A 24,949-nucleotide genomic window follows, 5' to 3' on the forward strand; every position below is an offset into this window, starting at 1 on the left:
TAAAATATTTTTAAATTATAAAAAATTTAAAAAAAAAAAAAAAAAAGCCTTTCTCCCCTTTCTCTCACTTCTCTCCCCTCAATCCCCTCCCTCAACCTCCCACCATTCCCTCCCAATCTAAGAAAAAATAACATTCATGTTCAAGCATCAAAATTCTTTCTTCTTCTTCCCCTTGAGTCTGTGTTCAATCCAAACATATGATAAAGCCAACAAATAATTTCTAATTTTTTTTAATTTAAAAATATTTTAATAATATAAAAATACTTAATTATTATAATAGGGATCTTTTAAATCTATTTTTCAAAATTGAAGAATTAATGTTAAATTGAAATTATAGGGACCAATTGCATCTATTCTTGAAATTAAAAAGATATTTTTTTACTTGAAAATATTTTCAAAAATTTTGACATTTAAAAAACTACCCATTTAAAAAGATATTCCAAATTTTATCATATTTCTGATATTTCCGAAGTTGACAGAAATCACGAGATAAGAGGGAAAAGGAAAAGATATATTGAATTTTCAAAATTATATTTTCCACTCGCAGACAATCGAAGGTGTTCTTCACGCGCTTTACTATATTCCGCCATTAAAGCCTGGAAGAACCTGCTATTTAGTCTTCCTCAGTTTCTTCCTTCTTTGGTTCTACAAAATTCTCAAACTCAGCTTCGATTTCTCCCCAACAATGGCGCGAAAATCTTCTCTCCTCAAGCGAACCCTAGCTTCTCTCTGCTTTATTCTCGCCCTATATGCCATCGTCAACACCTTCATCAGCTCCACAGCCACTCTCAAGCTCGACCGCTCCTTCCCCTTCAGCACTGCCAATTCCGTCATGGTCTCCGACGAATTTGGTTCCCAAGACACTGATCTCCTCAATACTTCCGGGAAATCCGTCTCTCCGGTCAAGATTTACCTCTACGATGTCCCCACCAGGTTTACGTACGGTGTAATTGAGAATCACGGCATAGCTCGCGGAGGAAAATCCGTCGCTAAAGTCACGGACCTTAAGTATCCAGGCCATCAGCATATGGCGGAGTGGTTTCTCTTCACGGATCTGCTTCGACCGGAGTCGGAGCGGATTGGGTCTGCTGTGGTTAGGGTGTTCGATCCGGAGGAAGCGGATTTGTTTTATGTACCGTTCTTCTCGTCCTTAAGCTTGATTGTCAACCCTATCCGACCTGCAACAGGGCCGGATCAGCAGCAGCGGAAGCTTGTGTACAGTGATGAGGAGACGCAGGATGCTTTCATGGAGTGGTTGGAGAAGCAGGAGTACTGGAAGCGGAACAATGGGCGGGATCACGTCATTATAGCTCAGGACCCGAATGCATTATACAGGGTAATTGATAGGGTTAAGAACAGTATACTGCTCGTTTCGGATTTCGGGCGGTTGAGGGCTGACCAAGCCTCGCTAGTTAAGGACGTGATTTTACCATACTCACATAGGATCAATACTTATAATGGTGACATTGGAGTTGAGAATCGCAAGACTTTATTGTTCTTCATGGGCAATCGATACCGTAAAGAGGTATATTTATGCAATGTCTTGAAATTAACAATGGATGTTGTTAAGGATTCATCTATCATTGTTCCTTTTAGCTTTCTGTTTGTTATTATGCATTAGCTTTATGGTTTAGAAAGTTGTGAAGAATTGCATGGTTGATCCTCATGGGGAGGGAATTGCATGTCTGAAAGAAACTTGTGTGGTAAGATGACAAACTCTTAGTAGACGTTGGATGTAACCTTTTAGGATTAAGCTCTAGAACACTGCAGCTGGTCCCACTAAAAGTTGGCAGTAGAAGTTTTCATCTGTTCTTTCAAGGTTCCTTCAATTTTACTGTTAGCTGACAAGGACAGTGAATTGAGGGCCCTTAGTTCAATTACGTTTAGGATATGATGGTTATACATTCCAGGACCAACTCTAGGGCGTTATTTATTCTTGAGTTCCTCCCTACCTGCACATGATAACATGGATTTACTTGTGATTATTTATTTATTTGATAGGATTTTTTAGGGGTAGGAATTTTTTTTTTACCTTTTTAATCATATGGGATTTGAAATTGATTTTCTTTCTTTTTTTGCAATCAGTGTCTTAGTTTGCTAACATAAACACAACTAGTAGTGCTGAACTATTGATAGACCTTATGGCAATTGATGTAGGAAAGGAAACTCAGGTATCTATATAATAGATGAACCTAGACTTGAATGGATGAACCGTCTTTAAATTTCAACTTTTTCTTCCTCTTGACGAGTCGATTCACAGTAGTTAATTCAATTTTGTCTTCCAATTTGACATATAGAGTTAATCTGCATATTAGCTATTACAAGAAAGAGTTTCATCTAGCTAAAGTTACATGAGAGGCTGGCCTCTACTAGTTTACAACCTAAGGTATAACTAAATCTAAAGATTTAAATATTCCATAACCCTTTACTCTAACCCGAACAATCTCAATACCCTACTCTATTAACCCGAACAATCTCAATACCCTACTCTATTAACCCAAACAATCTCAATACCCTACTCTATTCTCCAAATGCTCACATTTCTTTTGAACTGAAGTATCTAAAGGCAGCTAAGACTCAACACTTCAAAAAATTCACTCTCGTCTTGGGAGCTCTATTACCAAGCATATCCCGATGCATGAGGAAGAGAAAAAAAAAAAAAAAATTAACGCACTTGAATCCTTGCAAAACAAAAAAAAAAAAGGAAAAAAAATCAACTTCAAGTTCATGAAGAATCACTTATGCACAATCGATCATTAAGTTCACCCTAATTGATTATCCTTCAAGCTCTGGACTATTTTTCTTACACTGGTTATAGGTAGAAGAAACCAGAGTTTATCACTCTATTATTCTAATTTTGCTTCCGTTGCTCATTACATGTTATGAATGTCATTGTAACTCATGTTCCTAGGCCTAGTTTATGATTTCATAATATGTGTTGGCATTAATGTAGAAACGCAAGCCTAGCCTGCACCACAACAATGTTTCTTTTGTTACAATTATTTACGGGTGTTATTTATTTATTTATTTATTTTCTTTCTTTTTAGAGATTATAGTTACAAATCTTCTCTTTGGAGTTCTCTTTCCATAAAATTTTGCACATATGACACTTTTTCTTTTAATCGGAGGAATTTTCAGTAGTTCCCTTGGCCTCTTTCAAGTTGATGCCTTATCACCCTCTGTACTTTTTTAGTCTTGTTAATATTGTGTGTAGTTTCCTATTAAATGAAAAGAAAAAGTTGAGATCATAACTGATTTGTTTGCTGGTGATTCTATCGTGTGTTTATAGGGAGGAAAGATACGTGATATGCTTTTCAATATACTTGAGGAGGAACAGGATGTCATAATCAAACATGGAACACAATCACGAGAAAGTCGGCGTGCTGCTACACATGGGATGCATACATCTAAGTTCTGCTTGAATCCAGCTGGTGACACTCCCTCTGCATGTCGACTTTTTGATTCTGTAGTAAGCTTATGTGTACCAGTGATTGTCAGTGATAGTATTGAGCTGCCTTTTGAAGATGTTATAGATTACTCCAAGATTGCAGTATTTTTTGATTCGGTTTCTGCTGTGAAGCCTAGGTTTCTAATTTCAAAGCTGAGGAGAATATCTAAAGAGAGGATTTTGGAGTATCAGAGAGAAATGAAAGAGGTTAGTACTATGTGTGATAACTTCTTTTCTTCCCATAAACTTTTATATGTTAAATGATCATAAAACCCCAAAAGCTTAAGTAGATGAGTTAGGGTAAATTTAATCTTATATCTATATTTTTAACACTTCTCACTTGAAAATTTATTAAAAGTCCAGCAAATGGAAATCAATATTAGTTGAGGAGTAAATGACATTATAGGAGTTTGAAAATTGGACCTCTTACTTTGATATCATATTAAATTGGATAGAATAATAATATTCTATTGTATTACTATCTGCAACTTAGGTCTCCATATATAGGAGAAAGACCCACCCTATCATAAGGAGAAAAAATGAAGGTAATAAATACTAAACAATATTGACAACTAATATGTACACAAAGATTCCAACAGTTTCAAGTCATTCTACTTCTGTTAGTGCTGTCTGTCTCTCTTTTGTGTGTGTTTCGTTTTAAACCTTTATCCAAATGGGTACAAATAGTGCTGACTAATAAGAGATTCTTTTTCCCTTGTTAATCCAATCTGGCTGTATTTTTTATTTGTTTTTTTCTTTAAAACTAAACACTTGACAATTTAAACTATGAAAACTTGCTTGAAACATGAACAGAGAAGTTACAATGTGTTACTTCGAATAAATAGTCATGCAGAAATTGTTTCTTCATCAAAAAAAGAAATAACTAACTCATACGTATTAATAAAGTTTCCTCTATTGGATGCATGTTACTCAGGTAAAGAGGTACTTTGAGTATACAGACTCAAATGGCACAGTGAACGAAATATGGCGCCAAGTCTCACAGAAGTTACCTCTAATTAAGCTAATGATTAATCGTGAAAAGAGGGTCATTCATAGAGATGGTGACGAACCAGACTGCTCTTGTCTCTGTTCAAACCAAACTGGCATCAGGGCCAGACTATAACTCTTTATTTATGCATTTCTGGAGAATCCGTGAACAATGTTTGATATAAGCGGCAGGCCAGCTCCAAGACTTCCGAGTTGGAGGAAATTGAGGATGAAGTTATATGTCTTACTAGTTCCAACCTTGAGATGCCCATATTCCTCAGCTCAGCTTGCTTTTTCTTCTAACCAGGCAGGTAGAGGTTGCCATATTTATACGCCTTTTTCACTTATTACTACTCTCTATTCTTTACTGTTGAGATGGTTATGTAGAACTGACATAGCCATGCATAATCTGGTAATATTTGTAATTATATTTTTTTTCCATTTTTGGTGCATTGTACAGAATAAGGGTCTGTGATCCTTCCATATTCAACTGAAGTTTTTCTTCATTTTTCCTTAGCTGTTGTAGGCTTGAGATAGACATTGGGACATTAGAAACATGTCCAATGAGCAGGTGGTCTTTTTTTACTTGGTAAATTTGTATTGTAGATTATGTCTAAACTCTCTCTGTCTCTCTCTCAATGTTTTTGGTGGTGATGTTGGTAGCTGAAAGGAGATTCTTGAGTGAATGGAAGGCCTTTTTCTTTTTTTGACATATCCCAAACTTTCATAGGGGCAATTTTTATATTCATTCAATGAATGCATACTATGTAGTTTTGTAGTTGCTAATTATTGAAGCAATATGATGCGAAAGATAGATAGGGGAACACAAGGCAAAATCAAGCTCTGAAATTCATGGGTAGGGTCTGTTTGAAATGACTTTTTGATTTTGATTTTCTTGTTAGGGAGAAAACTAACATTCTGGTTGGTTGTTAATTGTTCCCAAAAATGATCGATATCTTGAACTTCATTCTCTTCTTATAACCTTTTTAACCCATCACCTTTAATTTCACTCTTCAATCATAGGGGAGGCCTCGACCATGTCTTTGGGTTCCTCAACGAATAGACCTCATATTTTACCCATTTTGATTGAAATTCATTTCTCAGCCATTGGAGTAGGCAATTTGGCTGTATCTGACTCTCATTCTCTCCTTTCAATCACTTTGCATTGGATATTTGCCTGATAGACAAAGTTAAATTTAACTTTGTCTATCAGGCAAATATCCAATGCAAAGTGATTGAAAGGAGAGAATGAGAGTCAGATACAGCCAAATTGCCTACTCCAATGGCTGAGAAATGAATTTCAATCAAAATGGGTAAAATATGAGGTCTATTCGTTGAGGAACCCAAAGACATGGTCGAGGCCTCCCCTATGATTGAAGAGTGAAATTAAAGGTGATGGGTTAAAAAGGTTATAAGAAGAGAATGAAGTTCAAGATATCGATCATTTTTGGGAACAATTAACAACCAACCAGAATGTTAGTTTTCTCCCTAACAAGAAAATCAAAATCAAAAAGTCATTTCAAACAGACCCTACCCATGAATTTCAGAGCTTGATTTTGCCTTGTGTTCCCCTATCTATCTTTCGCATCATATTGCTTCAATAATTAGCAACTACAAAACTACATAGTATGCATTCATTGAATGAATATAAAAATTGCCCCTATGAAAGTTTGGGATATGTCAAAAAAAGAAAAAGGCCTTCCATTCACTCAAGAATCTCCTTTCAGCTACCAACATCACCACCAAAAACATTGAGAGAGAGACAGAGAGAGTTTAGACATAATCTACAATACAAATTTACCAAGTAAAAAAAGACCACCTGCTCATTGGACATGTTTCTAATGTCCCAATGTCTATCTCAAGCCTACAACAGCTAAGGAAAAATGAAGAAAAACTTCAGTTGAATATGGAAGGATCACAGACCCTTATTCTGTACAATGCACCAAAAATGGAAAAAAAATATAATTACAAATATTACCAGATTATGCATGGCTATGTCAGTTCTACATAACCATCTCAACAGTAAAGAATAGAGAGTAGTAATAAGTGAAAAAGGCGTATAAATATGGCAACCTCTACCTGCCTGGTTAGAAGAAAAAGCAAGCTGAGCTGAGGAATATGGGCATCTCAAGGTTGGAACTAGTAAGACATATAACTTCATCCTCAATTTCCTCCAACTCGGAAGTCTTGGAGCTGGCCTGCCGCTTATATCAAACATTGTTCACGGATTCTCCAGAAATGCATAAATAAAGAGTTATAGTCTGGCCCTGATGCCAGTTTGGTTTGAACAGAGACAAGAGCAGTCTGGTTCGTCACCATCTCTATGAATGACCCTCTTTTCACGATTAATCATTAGCTTAATTAGAGGTAACTTCTGTGAGACTTGGCGCCATATTTCGTTCACTGTGCCATTTGAGTCTGTATACTCAAAGTACCTCTTTACCTGAGTAACATGCATCCAATAGAGGAAACTTTATTAATACGTATGAGTTAGTTATTTCTTTTTTTGATGAAGAAACAATTTCTGCATGACTATTTATTCGAAGTAACACATTGTAACTTCTCTGTTCATGTTTCAAGCAAGTTTTCATAGTTTAAATTGTCAAGTGTTTAGTTTTAAAGAAAAAAACAAATAAAAAATACAGCCAGATTGGATTAACAAGGGAAAAAGAATCTCTTATTAGTCAGCACTATTTGTACCCATTTGGATAAAGGTTTAAAACGAAACACACACAAAAGAGAGACAGACAGCACTAACAGAAGTAGAATGACTTGAAACTGTTGGAATCTTTGTGTACATATTAGTTGTCAATATTGTTTAGTATTTATTACCTTCATTTTTTCTCCTTATGATAGGGTGGGTCTTTCTCCTATATATGGAGACCTAAGTTGCAGATAGTAATACAATAGAATATTATTATTCTATCCAATTTAATATGATATCAAAGTAAGAGGTCCAATTTTCAAACTCCTATAATGTCATTTACTCCTCAACTAATATTGATTTCCATTTGCTGGACTTTTAATAAATTTTCAAGTGAGAAGTGTTAAAAATATAGATATAAGATTAAATTTACCCTAACTCATCTACTTAAGCTTTTGGGGTTTTATGATCATTTAACATATAAAAGTTTATGGGAAGAAAAGAAGTTATCACACATAGTACTAACCTCTTTCATTTCTCTCTGATACTCCAAAATCCTCTCTTTAGATATTCTCCTCAGCTTTGAAATTAGAAACCTAGGCTTCACAGCAGAAACCGAATCAAAAAATACTGCAATCTTGGAGTAATCTATAACATCTTCAAAAGGCAGCTCAATACTATCACTGACAATCACTGGTACACATAAGCTTACTACAGAATCAAAAAGTCGACATGCAGAGGGAGTGTCACCAGCTGGATTCAAGCAGAACTTAGATGTATGCATCCCATGTGTAGCAGCACGCCGACTTTCTCGTGATTGTGTTCCATGTTTGATTATGACATCCTGTTCCTCCTCAAGTATATTGAAAAGCATATCACGTATCTTTCCTCCCTATAAACACACGATAGAATCACCAGCAAACAAATCAGTTATGATCTCAACTTTTTCTTTTCATTTAATAGGAAACTACACACAATATTAACAAGACTAAAAAAGTACAGAGGGTGATAAGGCATCAACTTGAAAGAGGCCAAGGGAACTACTGAAAATTCCTCCGATTAAAAGAAAAAGTGTCATATGTGCAAAATTTTATGGAAAGAGAACTCCAAAGAGAAGATTTGTAACTATAATCTCTAAAAAGAAAGAAAATAAATAAATAAATAAATAACACCCGTAAATAATTGTAACAAAAGAAACATTGTTGTGGTGCAGGCTAGGCTTGCGTTTCTACATTAATGCCAACACATATTATGAAATCATAAACTAGGCCTAGGAACATGAGTTACAATGACATTCATAACATGTAATGAGCAACGGAAGCAAAATTAGAATAATAGAGTGATAAACTCTGGTTTCTTCTACCTATAACCAGTGTAAGAAAAATAGTCCAGAGCTTGAAGGATAATCAATTAGGGTGAACTTAATGATCGATTGTGCATAAGTGATTCTTCATGAACTTGAAGTTGATTTTTTTTCCTTTTTTTTTTTTGTTTTGCAAGGATTCAAGTGCGTTAATTTTTTTTTTTTTTTTCTCTTCCTCATGCATCGGGATATGCTTGGTAATAGAGCTCCCAAGACGAGAGTGAATTTTTTGAAGTGTTGAGTCTTAGCTGCCTTTAGATACTTCAGTTCAAAAGAAATGTGAGCATTTGGAGAATAGAGTAGGGTATTGAGATTGTTTGGGTTAATAGAGTAGGGTATTGAGATTGTTCGGGTTAATAGAGTAGGGTATTGAGATTGTTCGGGTTAGAGTAAAGGGTTATGGAATATTTAAATCTTTAGATTTAGTTATACCTTAGGTTGTAAACTAGTAGAGGCCAGCCTCTCATGTAACTTTAGCTAGATGAAACTCTTTCTTGTAATAGCTAATATGCAGATTAACTCTATATGTCAAATTGGAAGACAAAATTGAATTAACTACTGTGAATCGACTCGTCAAGAGGAAGAAAAAGTTGAAATTTAAAGACGGTTCATCCATTCAAGTCTAGGTTCATCTATTATATAGATACCTGAGTTTCCTTTCCTACATCAATTGCCATAAGGTCTATCAATAGTTCAGCACTACTAGTTGTGTTTATGTTAGCAAACTAAGACACTGATTGCAAAAAAAGAAGAAAATCAATTTCAAATCCCATATGATTAAAAAGGTAAAAAAAAAATTCCTACCCCTAAAAAATCCTATCAAATAAATAAATAATCACAAGTAAATCCATGTTATCATGTGCAGGTAGGGAGGAACTCAAGAATAAATAACGCCCTAGAGTTGGTCCTGGAATGTATAACCATCATATCCTAAACGTAATTGAACTAAGGGCCCTCAATTCACTGTCCTTGTCAGCTAACAGTAAAATTGAAGGAACCTTGAAAGAACAGATGAAAACTTCTACTGCCAACTTTTAGTGGGACCAGCTGCAGTGTTCTAGAGCTTAATCCTAAAAGGTTACATCCAACGTCTACTAAGAGTTTGTCATCTTACCACACAAGTTTCTTTCAGACATGCAATTCCCTCCCCATGAGGATCAACCATGCAATTCTTCACAACTTTCTAAACCATAAAGCTAATGCATAATAACAAACAGAAAGCTAAAAGGAACAATGATAGATGAATCCTTAACAACATCCATTGTTAATTTCAAGACATTGCATAAATATACCTCTTTACGGTATCGATTGCCCATGAAGAACAATAAAGTCTTGCGATTCTCAACTCCAATGTCACCATTATAAGTATTGATCCTATGTGAGTATGGTAAAATCACGTCCTTAACTAGCGAGGCTTGGTCAGCCCTCAACCGCCCGAAATCCGAAACGAGCAGTATACTGTTCTTAACCCTATCAATTACCCTGTATAATGCATTCGGGTCCTGAGCTATAATGACGTGATCCCGCCCATTGTTCCGCTTCCAGTACTCCTGCTTCTCCAACCACTCCATGAAAGCATCCTGCGTCTCCTCATCACTGTACACAAGCTTCCGCTGCTGCTGATCCGGCCCTGTTGCAGGTCGGATAGGGTTGACAATCAAGCTTAAGGACGAGAAGAACGGTACATAAAACAAATCCGCTTCCTCCGGATCGAACACCCTAACCACAGCAGACCCAATCCGCTCCGACTCCGGTCGAAGCAGATCCGTGAAGAGAAACCACTCCGCCATATGCTGATGGCCTGGATACTTAAGGTCCGTGACTTTAGCGACGGATTTTCCTCCGCGAGCTATGCCGTGATTCTCAATTACACCGTACGTAAACCTGGTGGGGACATCGTAGAGGTAAATCTTGACCGGAGAGACGGATTTCCCGGAAGTATTGAGGAGATCAGTGTCTTGGGAACCAAATTCGTCGGAGACCATGACGGAATTGGCAGTGCTGAAGGGGAAGGAGCGGTCGAGCTTGAGAGTGGCTGTGGAGCTGATGAAGGTGTTGACGATGGCATATAGGGCGAGAATAAAGCAGAGAGAAGCTAGGGTTCGCTTGAGGAGAGAAGATTTTCGCGCCATTGTTGGGGAGAAATCGAAGCTGAGTTTGAGAATTTTGTAGAACCAAAGAAGGAAGAAACTGAGGAAGACTAAATAGCAGGTTCTTCCAGGCTTTAATGGCGGAATATAGTAAAGCGCGTGAAGAACACCTTCGATTGTCTGCGAGTGGAAAATATAATTTTGAAAATTCAATATATCTTTTCCTTTTCCCTCTTATCTCGTGATTTCTGTCAACTTCGGAAATATCAGAAATATGATAAAATTTGGAATATCTTTTTAAATGGGTAGTTTTTTAAATGTCAAAATTTTTTGAAAATATTTTCAAGTAAAAAAATATCTTTTTAATTTCAAGAATAGATGCAATTGGTCCCTATAATTTCAATTTAACATTAATTCTTCAATTTTGAAAAATAGATTTAAAAGATCCCTATTATAAATTAAGTATTTTTATATTATTAAAATATTTTTAAATTAAAAAAAATTAGAAATTATTTGTTGGCTTTATCATATGTTTGGATTGAACACAGACTCAAGGGGAAGAAGAAGAAAGAATTTTGATGCTTGAACATGAATGTTATTTTTTCTTAGATTGGGAGGGAATGGTGGGAGGTTGAGGGAGGGGATTGAGGGGAGAGAAGTGAGAGAAAGGGGAGAAAGGCTTTTTTTTTTTTTTTTTTTTCAATTTTTTCTAATTTAAAAATATTTTAATAATATAAAAAATACTTAATCATTATAGGGACCTTTTAAACCTATTTTTTAAAAAGATGGACTAAATTGTTTAAATTAAAAGGACCAACTATTCTTAAAAATTTAAGGACTAAAAATGTGTTTTTTTTTCTATTTTCAAATATAACAAAATATCACTCTGATATTGATTGCTATCTATTATTTTTATTATTGGTAGAATTCTACTATATTTAAAAATATTTTCAATCATTTTCTATATTTAAAAACAACCGATTTCAAAATATATATTATAACAATAATAATGGAAAATACTTATTTCTTTTTTATTTTTTCAGTTTATGTAATATCCACTTGTTTTTTTGAAAAAAGAAATGTTAGGTTGTGAAATTAATTATATTTTGCCATAACTTGTGAGCTAAACAATAAACATGCTCACGTGGGTTTCCTTAAATTTTTATCTAATATATTATTTAATTCTTAAAATAAAATCGTAAATTTGTTCCAACCTATTAATCACTAAATTGAAAGTTTAATAATATATTAGATATTTTATAAAGTTTAGAAATTAAACAAATACAAATCTCAAAGTTTAGAAACTAAACTTATAATTTTACCATTTTTCTTAGTATTTTGTGAGTTTTAAAATTATTTTTTATTAGGATTACTTGCATAAATGGCAAAACAGGTTAGGATAATTAAGTCCATAACCCACACTTTTTATGTTTACAAAAATAACAAAATTCAACCCAGCACAGAAAAGAAATGTCCACCACTACATTATCCTGCTGTTCACGGCACAATTTCCTAAAATTTAGGATTTTATTTCATCCCAATTTTTCCTTCTTTCCTCTTCACAATTGATTTGATTTTTTTAAAAATAAATAAATAATAATAATAATAATAATCTAACCAATTTATTTGAAGTAAGTCCAATATTTTTCAACTAATTAATTTAAAGAAAAAAAAATGTACCATTATTGATAACTAATGCTGAGATATAATATTGATATACTGTTAACATAGTTTTTGAATGATATAAATGTTTATACTACTGATAAATTTTATTAATATTCTGTTAATATACTTTATAATGATGCACTCATTTATATTGTTGATACAGTTGACTAACATACCGTTGATATCCTTTACAATAAAACTGTAAATTGATCTACTAACATACTGTTGATATACATGCATTCATATTGTTGATACACTTGACTAACATATTGTTGATACATTTTATCATGAAATTGTGAATAAATTTTACTAATATATTATCAATATACTTTATAATGATATACTTGTTTACATGTTAATACACTTAATTAATATATTGTTGATGCAATTTATAATGATACATGTTTATATCATGTTTATACTACGATACATTTGATTAATATATTGTTGATATAGTTTATAATGATACACACATTTATATTGTTGATGCACTTGATTAACATATTATTAATATATTTTATAATGATACACTTGTTTATATTGCTGATATACTCGACTGACATATTGCCGTATGCTTTATAATGAGATACATCATGTTTATACAGTTGATACACATGACTAATATGTTGTTGATATACTTTATAATAATACACACGTTTATACTATTGATGTACTTGAGATGTAATTACTGACTTTTAAATATTTTTCTTTAGTTATTATCATATTTGAGAGATGATATTATGTGTTAAAAATGAATTATAAATACTTTATATTAAGTAGATACATTCTCCATACATTTAATATGCAATGACTATTTAAATACACCACTTATCTATCTATAAATAATAGAAGAAATTAATATCATTAATATATAGTATATTAATATTATCATTGATATGCTATTAAGTGTAATGAAAATGTTACAAATGAATATAGTGTCAATACTTTTTGAAAGATAAAGTGAATCTATAATCGAAAATTGATACTTTTTAAGAAAGAAAACAGCCAGAAAAAATTTACTTTGCACAAACTTTGACTGAGATATTTGGTAAATTATTGAAAATAAACTGGGTAAAAATGATGATATTATTTGCGGTGGAGCATTAAAAGGAGTCATATCAAAGCCCACAATGGAGTTTTGCTGTATCATTCATAAAATTGTCGAAATATTGAACACCCGCCTAATAAAATTTAGCACGTGTTTAATACATTTTTAAGTATTTAATTTAAAAAATAAATCATTTAAAAAAATTAGAAAATTTGACAACCATTTAAAATAGTTTTTTAAATATTTTTTAATCTATTTTCGTTTAAATAAAAATAATTTTTTTGAAAAACATTTTTTTCTTAAATCAATCTAAACGGACCCTTAATCGTATCTTGTTCTTGTGATGACGAGATTTTTGTTGGTGGGAGAAAATTAGTAACCCACAGGATTATGATTTCAGTTTGTTAAATAGGGTAATTTTAGAATAACAAAAAAAAGTAAAATATCAAAACAAAAAGCTTTGCTATTTTTGCAAAATCTTAAATGTAGGAGACAAGGTTGCAATACGACATTCTTAAATTGTTACCTATGACAAATTCTATTTCGATTAACTTTGTAAATTTTAAATAGATAGCCATTTATTTTATCTTTTTAACTCACCAAGTGAATGAAATAATTCAAACATCTCACCTTTAAAATTGGATACACTTATTTTTAGAGATGTCCATTCTCCCCATGGGAGTTGGGACTTTATGGGGCTTGGCTCGAACAAGATGGAGAATCCCTAATTGATCGGAGAATGGGATGCCGTCCTGATTCCCCACCCTGTCCTGATGAGTATAACACATAATAATAATGATAATAATACTAATAATAATGCTAATAATAATAAAATACTTTTAAAAATCATAGTAGGACAATGTAGTTATTTTCTAATTATCATAACTTTTTCAATATTTTAATATTTAAGATTTTCCTATTATTAAGATAAAAAATATTATAATATTTAAACTTGTAAAATATAAATTGAAGGCTAAACTATAATATTGTAATATTTAAATTTAACCATTTACAAATTTTGGAATTAATTTAATTATATAAAATATTATTAATTTTATAATAAAATGCTATAATATTTTATTTGAATAAAAATTATATTGAAAATAACTCATTTAATATATAATAAATGGTTAAAAATAAATAAATTAAATTATAAAAAAAAAAAAAAAACAGAGATTTTTTCCCTACGGAGAATCCCCTTGATCTCCATGTGAAATTTTGTGGAGATGAAGATTAAAATAGGATACAAGATGAGAATGGGTAGGCTTCTCTATTTCCGTCTCGTGGATATCTCTATTTATTTTGTTTTATTTTTCTTCACAGGTGTGTTTATCAAATCTTCTATTTTAGTACTTTTTCTTAAAATGTTCTTTTTCTCCCTTTTTTAAGCGTTCTTATTAACAAATTTATTCATCCCATCCCATTAAAAAGTGATTCTATTGATAAGAAGTATGATGCTTTTTTTAAAGATTTTTTGTCAACCACTTTTTAGTCATTTTTATAATCTTCTCTCAAGTGTTTCTTTAAAAAAATCAATCCATTTTTTAAAATAATTGTTTGCTTTATTAAGTTGTTTTTGAAAAAATGATTTTATCATTTAAATTCACTTGAGAGGCTATATTAAAACCAATTATATATATATATAATAATATATATATATATATATATATATATATATAAACGTTAGGGGGTATGTGGCTCACCAACATGAGTTGAGTTGATTTGATATAAATGAGTGTTCAAATAACCCGACAATCCGAACAATCTGAATTACCCAACCAAAAATGTAAAGGTTGGGTTCGTTCTGTTCTTGGGTTGGGCTGAGTTAAACTTTTTCTATTTTTGTTGAGTTAGGTTGGGTCGTGAGTTGACTAAAAAGAAATTTGAATTGATCCAACCCAACTCGAATTTTATATATATGAATGAAATATATACATGTATACATATATATATTTCTCTTTGTTTAAAGTTTGGTTACTTTGTGTTGTGTGAATATTCAATATTTTTCTTTTAAAATTGTTATGATATTTGTCTTTGTTAAAGTTTGCAATAAATATCATAAACATTTGGTATTTAAAATTTGAATTTTATGAGGTTTTAGTTATTAGTCATTTGTTATATATAAATTTACATATTTTTAATTAAAAAGAAAAAAAAAAGTTATAACTGGACAACCCAACCCAACTTAACTCGAATTTAAGAGTTGGGTTGGGTTGGGTTGGGTTAGAGATTTACTTGGGTCTTTTGGGTTATCAACCTAACTAATCCGAATTTTCAGGTTGGTCCAAAAAACACCCTCAACCCAATCAAACCAACCCATGTACACCCCTAGATATATTATACCAACTCAATGTTTATCCCACCAATTTTAAATATTAGTGGAGTTGAGTTGGTATATTTTACCAACTCTCCCTTCTTCCATTGTTTTTAATGGCTCCACTCATTGACCACTGTCGACGACTATCGCTATCACACTCTGAGAACTAATTTTGTGCTCCGACAACCACTTCCGATGACAACTTCCACGACCAACTCCGACGATCACTTTCGCGCAACCAACTCCGACAACTACCTCCGAACTCCAGTGACACAACTTTGACGACCACCTTCGCACAACCAACTCTGATGACCAATTTTAGGCTTTATCAACCACCTCCGACAACAAACTCCGACAACCATCTCCGACGAAAAGCACTTTCGATGATCAACTTTGATTACCACTATCGAGCGAACAACTCCGACGACCAACTCAGAGCTTCGACAACCACTTCGATGGCAAACTCTGACAACCAAATTTAATATCACCTTCATGCGACCAACTTCGGGCTCTGACAACTACCTCTGTCAAACTCTTATGAAAATTATATCCAATGATTAACTTCGATGACTACCTTCGTGTGACCAATTACAGGCTCTGAAAACCACCTCTGATGACAAACTCTGATGGCCAACTCTAACACCACCTTTAACGACTAACTTCAGGCTCTGACAACTACCTCTAACTATAAATTCTAGCGAAAATAATCTTTGACTATCAACTTCGACAACCATTTCTAACTATTATAAGAGTGATGAATTTTAAAGTATGTTATAAAGTTGTTGATTATATAAATAATAGTATTTTGTCTACATTAAGTGCAATATTATTTATACGTAAAAATTTGAAAATTTTATTTAATTGAATTCACATATCAAATGAGTGTTAAGAATATTTAGGCAAAAAGTATGCAACATATAACAAAAAAAATGATAAAATGAAGATTTTTTTTTCTGGAACATTTTTTTAGCAAAAATTATTGAAAAATGGAGAAACTGAAAGTGAAATTGTTGAAAAAATGTGGTGACATCTAATTGGTTGCTAAGATGATGAGAGAGATTCAATTAAAAAAAATCATGACAAAGTAAAAATACAAGCAACAATAGGAAGAAGAAGAAAAAAAAGAAATGATAATGAAATTCATATAGAAAAATTAGGAATCAAAAGTTTTGATTTCTCTTTGGTTTTCTCATTTTATTAACCATATTTCTGTAAGAAATGTAATGGATTAATTGTTGTTCATTATCCAAGAAAAAAAGAAAGAAAAGTTTTAAAAATTAAAAGAAAAAAAATTACAATCCATATTTTATTCAAATAAAGATAGTAGAATTATTGAATAAAAAAGTTTTAAACCAAAAATACTAATCATAAACGCATATTATTTAGAGTTCAAAAGACTCACTAGATATTTTAACTATATAAACTCAACTCTACATCTCAAATATAGACATATAAACTCAGACCAAATAAGTCTACATCCCAAACATAAATATATGAACTAGATATTTTATCTCAATTCAGTACACCAAACAACCTCTATATAAATTTGTTTAGATTCCACTCAAAATGTGGGATATCTATAGAGAAATGCTATTAATTCTTCGTACTCTAATGTGTGAAATATGGTATGATTTATTTATCTTTTTATGGAAACTATGGTATAAATTATATTGCGATGGTTAGTGGATTAAAAAAAAAATCAAAACATGGAATTGCTAATCTATCCACCACATTCACAAATCAACATGTTTAAATTAGAGATCCCCATAAATAAAAGTCAAATGGCATCCAACTCTTATAGTAAACCTAACAAATAAATTTCATCTTATAAAACAATTATTTTAGCTTCATTCAATTTAATAAAATTAAAAACTCAAAGTCGAAATAGACTTGTCGAGTCGAATACAAAGTAAAAAGTATTTAATCCATTTGATAGAAAATGATCAATACATTTTTTTCATTCAATTATCTGATATTTTTGAAAATTTACAAATCTTTTAGACGTAAAAGTGAAAATTTTATATCTATTTAATATTTTATTTATTATTTTTTTAAAAAATAAGTTTATAGATAATATTTCATCTATTATTTTAATTGTTTTTTTATCTTGGTGTTGTCACAAACAAAGTCAAATTTTGGAAAAAAAAAACTTGTTTTTTATTTTAAATTTGTTTAAGAATTCGAGTGTTAGTTAAAAGATGAAAATCATAGTACACAAGTTGAAGAAAACAATTACAATTTTAAAAAACTAAAAACAAAAAATCAAGGCCCTGTTTGGTAATCTTTTGATTTTTTGTTTTTGTTTTGAAAATTAAGTCTATTTCATCCACATAATGATTTGCATTTTTCTTAAGTATAATGGTTGAATTCTTAGCCAAATTCCAAAAAAACAAAAAAAAATTTTTGAAATCTACATTTTTTTAATTCTAGAAAATTTGGCTTGATTCTTTGAATAGTTGGTGAAAATTAGATAAACAAAGGAAGAAATTTGGAGGTGGAAGTAGTGTCCATAGACTTAATTTTCAAAGCAAAAACAAAAAACAAAATGGTTACCCAACGAGATCCAAATTGTTATCAAACGAGACATTAATTACAACCGACACAAAATTCAATTTTATATCTAATAGATGAATTAATTTGTAAACAAATCAAATATGTCAATGATCTATTTGTGGGGTTTTTGCCCTAAAACTCGTAGATTTGTAATAAACATTTTCATGTTAATTAATAAAATAGGTTATTATTTCATTTTGTATTTTCATAACATAATCCAATATTGTGAAAAATCCAAGATTATTATATTTGTAATCTTAACAGTATGTGGTTGATATACAGGTAGATCATGTTCAAATAATAATATCAAATGGCTATAGTTTAAGGATAAGGTTGAGTGTCTTATTTTGGTGATGCTATGGGTACGACTCACTTTGTAATTGTTACAAATGATTAGATCCAAATCGTTCATGTGAAGACATATAAGTGGAGGCATCCTATACAATGAGTTTGTATAAGATTAGATTGCAAAATATTTTCTACTCTTTATAAATCTGTCAATTGAATAGATTAATATTTCATAAGATGATCATATGTGATTCGATCTTAATCCTGAGTGAGTTATGAACTTCTGTCTATGAGGGCTTGTCCTTTAATTTGTATGGGGGAGAGTGGCTTGAGTAGTCGATTCAACATGTCTACCATTTTTTGGGCTTGACTAAATAGGAAGCCAAAAACGTAATTTCACATGATGGAATTCTCTTATTCCCATACAAGAAAAGTAGATGAGTATTTTCCTTAAGTGTTGATTTTGGGACTTGAATAATGGGATCCCACCCTTTCATTGGCTAATGGTTTGAAAGAAACTTGATTTATGATTGGATCATAAACAAATTGTTTCATTGGTAATGAAAGAATTACAAGGGTAAAATAGACATTTGCCCTAGTTGTAGTAATGAATAATTCGTAAAGAATCCACTTACTTATAATAATTATATATCTATAGAAGCAACTCGTCCTATAATGCATAAGAGTGAAACTATAGGTTTATAGACGAATGCACAGTTAACGAATGAAGATTGATTGCTTAAAGAGCTTAGTTAATTAATTTTGCATCATTGGAGCTTATAATTTGCAGGTCGAGGTCCTTTTGCTAGCTTATAACAGACAAATAAAGATCAATTAGTATTGAAAGAAAATTTGAAAATGTTCAAATTAATATGTTAAATTGAAGGAAAATATATTTACTGTATTAGAAACAATTAAAATCATATATAAATATTAATGTACTAGAATACATTATTATAATTAATTTATATAAGATTCAAATAAGAAATATATAATTTAGAAAATTTTAATTAATTGAATATGATTCAAATAATTAATATTTTATTTTAATATAAGATATTAAAATATAATATCTGATCAAGAATGCCCTAACGAGGTTCCTATAAATAAGACCTTATAGAGGTATGAAAATAATCAATTAGACTTTTTGAAAACCTACAGAAGAAAAACTCTCTGCAAATTCCCATATCATCGAGTGAAGCTATAGTTGATTTTTCTTTTTTTATCTTTACTTCTTTCAAGGAGGCTCCATAAGTTTGATTCTTGCTAGAATCATAGCAATGAAGACCTTGTGGTGGTGATTACAACTAAAGAAGGTAGACCACTAAGAAATTCTATTTAACTCTAAATAAATCTAATATATTAACATAAGCATAACTCAACTTGCATAAAATATGTGCTATTGAGAGAGTATAAGCTTTGTATCCATAAGCTACATTGCGTCCTCACATCAAGTTGTGCAGTCTAGTAATTTCTTTTCTTGTTTGAATTAGCGGGGGGCTTCTATTTAGAGAATTCATGGTAAGTTTCCCCTCTGAACTTTTTTACTTAAGTTGTGTATTGTGTTTGGTTATTTTGTTGACCTTGTCTTTTACCAATTCATGTTGTGGTTTGTTTGTGTATTGACTTCATGCTCTAAAGTCCAATTCTCTTTATTAGAATCAAATACCTTTGGAAAACAAAAAAAGGATACTTTAGACTACTTGTTTTGAAATGGTTAAATTACACATTTGGTTGTAGTTTGGAGGAACTTAGACTTTAGTCCTTAAGATTTTAAAAATTAAAATTTAGTCTCTATGGTTAGATAACACCTCATAAAGAGTCCCTAATAGTCCCTACCATAAAGACTATTTACGAAGGTTTAACCAAACCATAAAAACTAAATTCTTTCTCAAATTTACAGGTTAACCTTTTGAAATTGGATTATGTTGGTATTGTTATTTTTTTTTTTGGTGTTCCGATAGCAATATATATATTTATATACTATTTTAATTTTCAATACACATTAATGATTTAGAACTTCTAGTAGAAAAAATCATTTAGAACACCAGTCCAATTTTAGTTATACTAGTAGAAATTATTGGGAATTTTGTCATAAATCTCTTGGTTTGTATTGTATAAATGGAATTCATTTATTTAATAAAATTAGGAGTTATTTTATTTGACATTTACAATTGTATAACTCAAACAATAAACAAGATTTAAGGTTATTTAATGTAACTTAAAGATGTATGTGATTGACGTACAAGTGGATCATGTTTAAGTAATAAACTAAATAGTTTGTGGTTATGAATAAGATTAGGTGTCTTATCTTGGTGACACTATAGATGCGGTCTACTTTGTAATTTTTATAATGGTTGTAACGTATTGTAAACAATTCGATCCTAATCATTCATGTGGAGACATGTGAGTGGGAATATTGTATACAAAGAGTTTGTATAAAACTGGACTGCGAAATGATTAGTCTCTCTTTATAACGTTGTTACTGGAAGAGATTAATATTTCACTAGGATGACCATAGATGACTTGATCTTAATCTTGAGTAAGTTGTGAACTTCCTGTCTATGAGGGCAATCCTTTGATCTGTACGGGTGACAGTGGCCAGATTCGTCGACCCAATAAATCTACCATTTTGGGGATTTGTCAAGTAAGGAGGAGGGAACACAACTACACATGATAAAATTCATTCGTTCCTGACTTGAAGGAAAGTAGATAAATTGCTCCCTTAAGGGCTAATTCTGATTCTTGAACAATGATGCGCCTCACCCTCTCACTGGCTAGAGATGTATAGTTTATAGTTAGACTATAACTAATTGTTCATTGAGGGATCAATGGTATTTAAGAAGTTAGAAGTAATTACGTGGGTAAAATATTAATAATTTGACCCAATTGTAGTTATGAGCAATTCGTTAAGAGTCACTTACTATCAATTGGTTATATTCATGGATACAAAAATATATCTACCGTGCGAAGAGTGCAAGTATGAGTCTTTAGTGGAGTGACTTGTAGTTAATGAATATCGGTTAATTAATTAAAGAATTCAATTAGTTAATCTCATATCATTGGATCTGTAAGTTCATTAGGCCCCCTTGCTAGCTCACTAAAGATAAAACAAGGAATAAATGGTTTTGGTATAATTTGAAATGTTTAAATTAATTAAAGAAAAAATTTATATTAATATGATTAATATAAAGTATAATGCATATTGATGCATCATAATACATACTTAATTATGAATTTGATTTATAATTAATACTATATATAAGGGAATTAATACAATGTATATTGATACAGCATAGTTAATTTTAAATATGATTATTATTAATAAGATATATAAATATTTGAATGAGATTTAAATTAATATAATGTATATTGGTACATTATAATATATAGTTAATTATAAATGTGATTTATAATTAATACTATATGATACATGAGAGTAATATATTTGAATAAGATTTAAATATTAATTATATGAATGTGATTCATATAAATACCATAGGATAAAATTAATATGAATGAGATTCATATTAAAACTCTAGGTTATGAGAGACTTATGCATTTAAGTATTATTTAAATGCATGTTTAATTCAATATGTAATATTTAATTTAGGTTATAATTAATGATATTAATTAATTATTCCATGAATTATTTAATTTTATATTTAATTAATTATATTTAATTGAATTTGAATTTGAATTAAATTAAATAATAATATTTTTTAAATTAATAACTCAGTAGAGGAGCGATTGATGAAGTGAAAGGAGTTATTTCCATTATAATATACTCTCTCAGGGTGTTTGTTTGATTTGTAAGTGTTACAAAAAGAAAACCATTGTTACCAAAAAACTCACTCTCATGTTTGATCTCTCAATTTTGCTCTGAAACAAAAATAATTCTCTTCTCTTTCCCAAAATCACAAAGGATCCCACAATCTATTGTTCCTTACCGAAGAATAGCAAGGAAGCCCAAATGATGGTGTTCTGTGTGTTTGCTATTTGTTGAGTTCGAGAGGGAAAAAGATTGTACAAGAGTTGGAGGCTGTTTGTGAGTGGAGAGGAAATACCGAGAATAAGGGCAAGATTCTTCCTTTTCCCACTTCCTCTCCAATAACATGCTTTAATTATAATGTTTATTCTGTTTTCTTCTCTATATTTTGTTGATTTTGAAATTGAAACCCAATTACACGACGTTCACATAGTTCCATGAGGAATTCAATTCCTTCAATTGGTATCAGAACCAAATTGTGCAATTTGTTTTTCAATTTGAAATGACGATCAGAGAATTTGTGGGATTTGTTTTGTATTATGAATGTTTGGTTTGTAAAGATGAATGTTTTCGAATTTGACACTTAGTTTACTGCTTTAATTTGATTAAAGTTGTAAGGACCTGTTGTTTTGGGTATTTATTTATGCAATCGAGTCTATAAGTCCGTGTCGATCGAGGAGCAAGTATTACTGTGAAGTTCGGTCTAAAACAGAGTAGAAACGGGCCAAGGATGATACATAGAATGCATTTTGTGTTGGAGCATAAAGCAGGAGCATTGTAACGCTAGGCTCTACGCTACGGCACAGAAGCCCAACGCCGCGACGTTCAGCGGCAACATCGAGGCGCTGCGATCGAGTGTTGTGACATTGGAAGCAGCGTAGTGTTACGCTATGGCACAAGTGCCGCTGCACTCTCCAATAGCATTGTGGTGCTCCAAGCCTTGCACGAGTGCATTCCAGGTGGTTGGAGGTCGTGGGTTCGAGCCTCTGGATGGTTTTGGCTACAGTTTTTTTTTTGGTATTTTTGAATTATATGTATTTTTTGTTATTTTAATTAATTAAAATCAATATAATATGATTATATTGATTTACTTAGTTTTTTTAAGATGCCAAAATTTGGTTCAATTTTTGCTATTTATTTAATTTTACATTTGATGTATGATTAAACTTTATATGTCGCATAACGTATGCCACATAGTTTTAAAATCTCACCTTATAATAAACATTAATCATGTATCATATTAAATATAAATGTTATATTATGTAGTTGCATAATCTTATAAGCATGTACATCCATATTATTTAATATATATGTTATATTATATAATTGCATATATTGTTCAACATATCCATGAATCATACTTTAGTATAATTGTTATATCTGTATGATGGATATGTTTATTTCTATTAGTGATTAATATAAGTATTATATTATACGATGAAAACGAAATTGCATTGAGCATGACATTACTTAGTAACTATAATGTTATATTTAATTAATGTCATTAGATGCACAATTATAGGTTTTAATATTTCATTATTTTATAGAGTTATAAGTTCAATGAAATAGATTAAAATCTACAATCAAGAGCTGCATGCAAACATAAGGTCTAGTTTATTTTAAAATGTTTAATCACCTAAACTTATATTGAAAATATTTCTAATATGATTTAGAAATAGGTTAATATTTTATTTTTCTTTTAATAGGATTAATTGGAAAGAAATTTATAAAATATTTGCCTATAAGAGACCTTTGTCTAAGGAATGTTTTGTCTAGGATTGGGATATTTAAACTGACGAAAACGAAACACTCCTACCTGAGATCCGACCTGGAAGGTGAATTAGTCAAATATTTTATAAGCATGCAATAGTTGATTAAATTTATTAAAGTGTTTATAAATGACAATCATGCATTGTCAAACTATCCAATATAAGAGTTATATTGGGAAAATTTTAACAAAAGACTTAGATAAATTGATTAGCCAAATTTACCTAAGTAATAAATCCTAGGTTTTAAGATACTTCGTGGGAGATAACGATATATATGATATATATGATATATTTGATTCTCTTACGTTCTTGGGTAATTCACGCCGTGAGATTCATGCTTGGCCTCAAGGCACCTAGATGCATCCCCATACGGATGTTGTTTGCATGGATCAATAGCAAAGTGAATCAAAGAAAGTGTTTATAGTAAGTGAGAGAGGGCCTATGTCAACATATCCAGCGGTTTCCATCATTAGTTGACATCTTGAGATTCATTGATTGCCTTACGGTTATTCTATATCACTAAAGTATCATTGCAAAATAAATTATTAGAGTTCATTACTGTTTTGCTAAAATATCAGTGATTGTTTTTAAGAGTTATACAATATTTCTAATATAAATAAATTTATTTGGTTTAAGCAAATATGCCAAATTCAATTATTTCCTTATTAGCTTTTGAATTGCTAATCGCTAAAATTATACAACTTGGAAAAATTTTAATTAATACAAAGCTAGTGGTTAATGCTTTAAAATTCGTGTTATATGAAGAGTGTTCTCAAACCCCTAGTCCAAATGCCGAATGAAATGTTTGTAAGGCTTATAACATGTGGATAAAGGCTAATCAACAAGTCCAAATCTACATCTTGGCAAGCATACCAAATGTCTTGGTTAATATGCTTGAGTCTATATAGACTGCTCATGAGATGATGGAGTCTTTGCATGAGGTGATCAAGTTTGTTCACAATGCAAGATTGAAAGTGGGAACATCTATTTGGGAATGTGTTTTTGATA

The 24,949-nt window shown here is 31.2% G+C and overlaps 2 protein-coding genes across 2 annotated transcripts; one reads left to right on the forward strand and one right to left on the reverse strand.

Moving 5' to 3' along the window:
* Positions 1-558: 558 nt before the first annotated feature.
* LOC120083361 (putative arabinosyltransferase ARAD1) lies at positions 559-5,053 on the forward strand. The gene is made up of 3 exons (XM_039039092.2): positions 559-1,525; positions 3,290-3,655; positions 4,383-5,053. The coding sequence occupies exons 1-3, from the start codon at positions 686-688 to the stop codon at positions 4,569-4,571; spliced, it is 1,395 nt and encodes a 464-aa protein (XP_038895020.1). The 5' UTR covers positions 559-685; the 3' UTR covers positions 4,572-5,053.
* Positions 5,054-6,207: 1,154 nt separating this feature from the next.
* LOC150034486 (putative arabinosyltransferase ARAD1) lies at positions 6,208-10,724 on the reverse strand. The gene is made up of 3 exons (XM_090316446.1): positions 9,735-10,724; positions 7,606-7,971; positions 6,208-6,878 (listed from the first exon to the last, which is right to left on the reverse strand). Exons 1-3 carry the CDS (start codon positions 10,572-10,574, stop codon positions 6,690-6,692), a joined length of 1,395 nt encoding a protein of 464 aa, XP_090172572.1. The 5' UTR covers positions 10,575-10,724; the 3' UTR covers positions 6,208-6,689.
* Between the last annotated feature and the right edge of the window lie 14,225 nt (positions 10,725-24,949).

This window comes from Benincasa hispida, chromosome 8 (assembly GCF_027475165.1).
Source record: "Benincasa hispida cultivar pf3 chromosome 8, pf3_genome.v1.1, whole genome shotgun sequence".
NCBI classification, from domain to species: Eukaryota; Viridiplantae; Streptophyta; class Magnoliopsida; order Cucurbitales; family Cucurbitaceae; genus Benincasa; species Benincasa hispida.

Coding starts and splice junctions, on each gene's coding strand:
- LOC120083361 (XM_039039092.2), top strand. CDS start 686: ATGGCGCGAAAATCTTCTCTCCTCAAGCGAACCCTAGCTTCTCTCTGC. Junction 1,526..3,289: donor GCAATCGATACCGTAAAGAG/GTATATTTATGC, acceptor GTGTGTTTATAG/GGAGGAAAGATACGTGATAT. Junction 3,656..4,382: donor ATCAGAGAGAAATGAAAGAG/GTTAGTACTATG, acceptor CATGTTACTCAG/GTAAAGAGGTACTTTGAGTA.
- LOC150034486 (XM_090316446.1), bottom strand. CDS start 10,574: ATGGCGCGAAAATCTTCTCTCCTCAAGCGAACCCTAGCTTCTCTCTGC. Junction 7,972..9,734: donor GCAATCGATACCGTAAAGAG/GTATATTTATGC, acceptor GTGTGTTTATAG/GGAGGAAAGATACGTGATAT. Junction 6,879..7,605: donor ATCAGAGAGAAATGAAAGAG/GTTAGTACTATG, acceptor CATGTTACTCAG/GTAAAGAGGTACTTTGAGTA.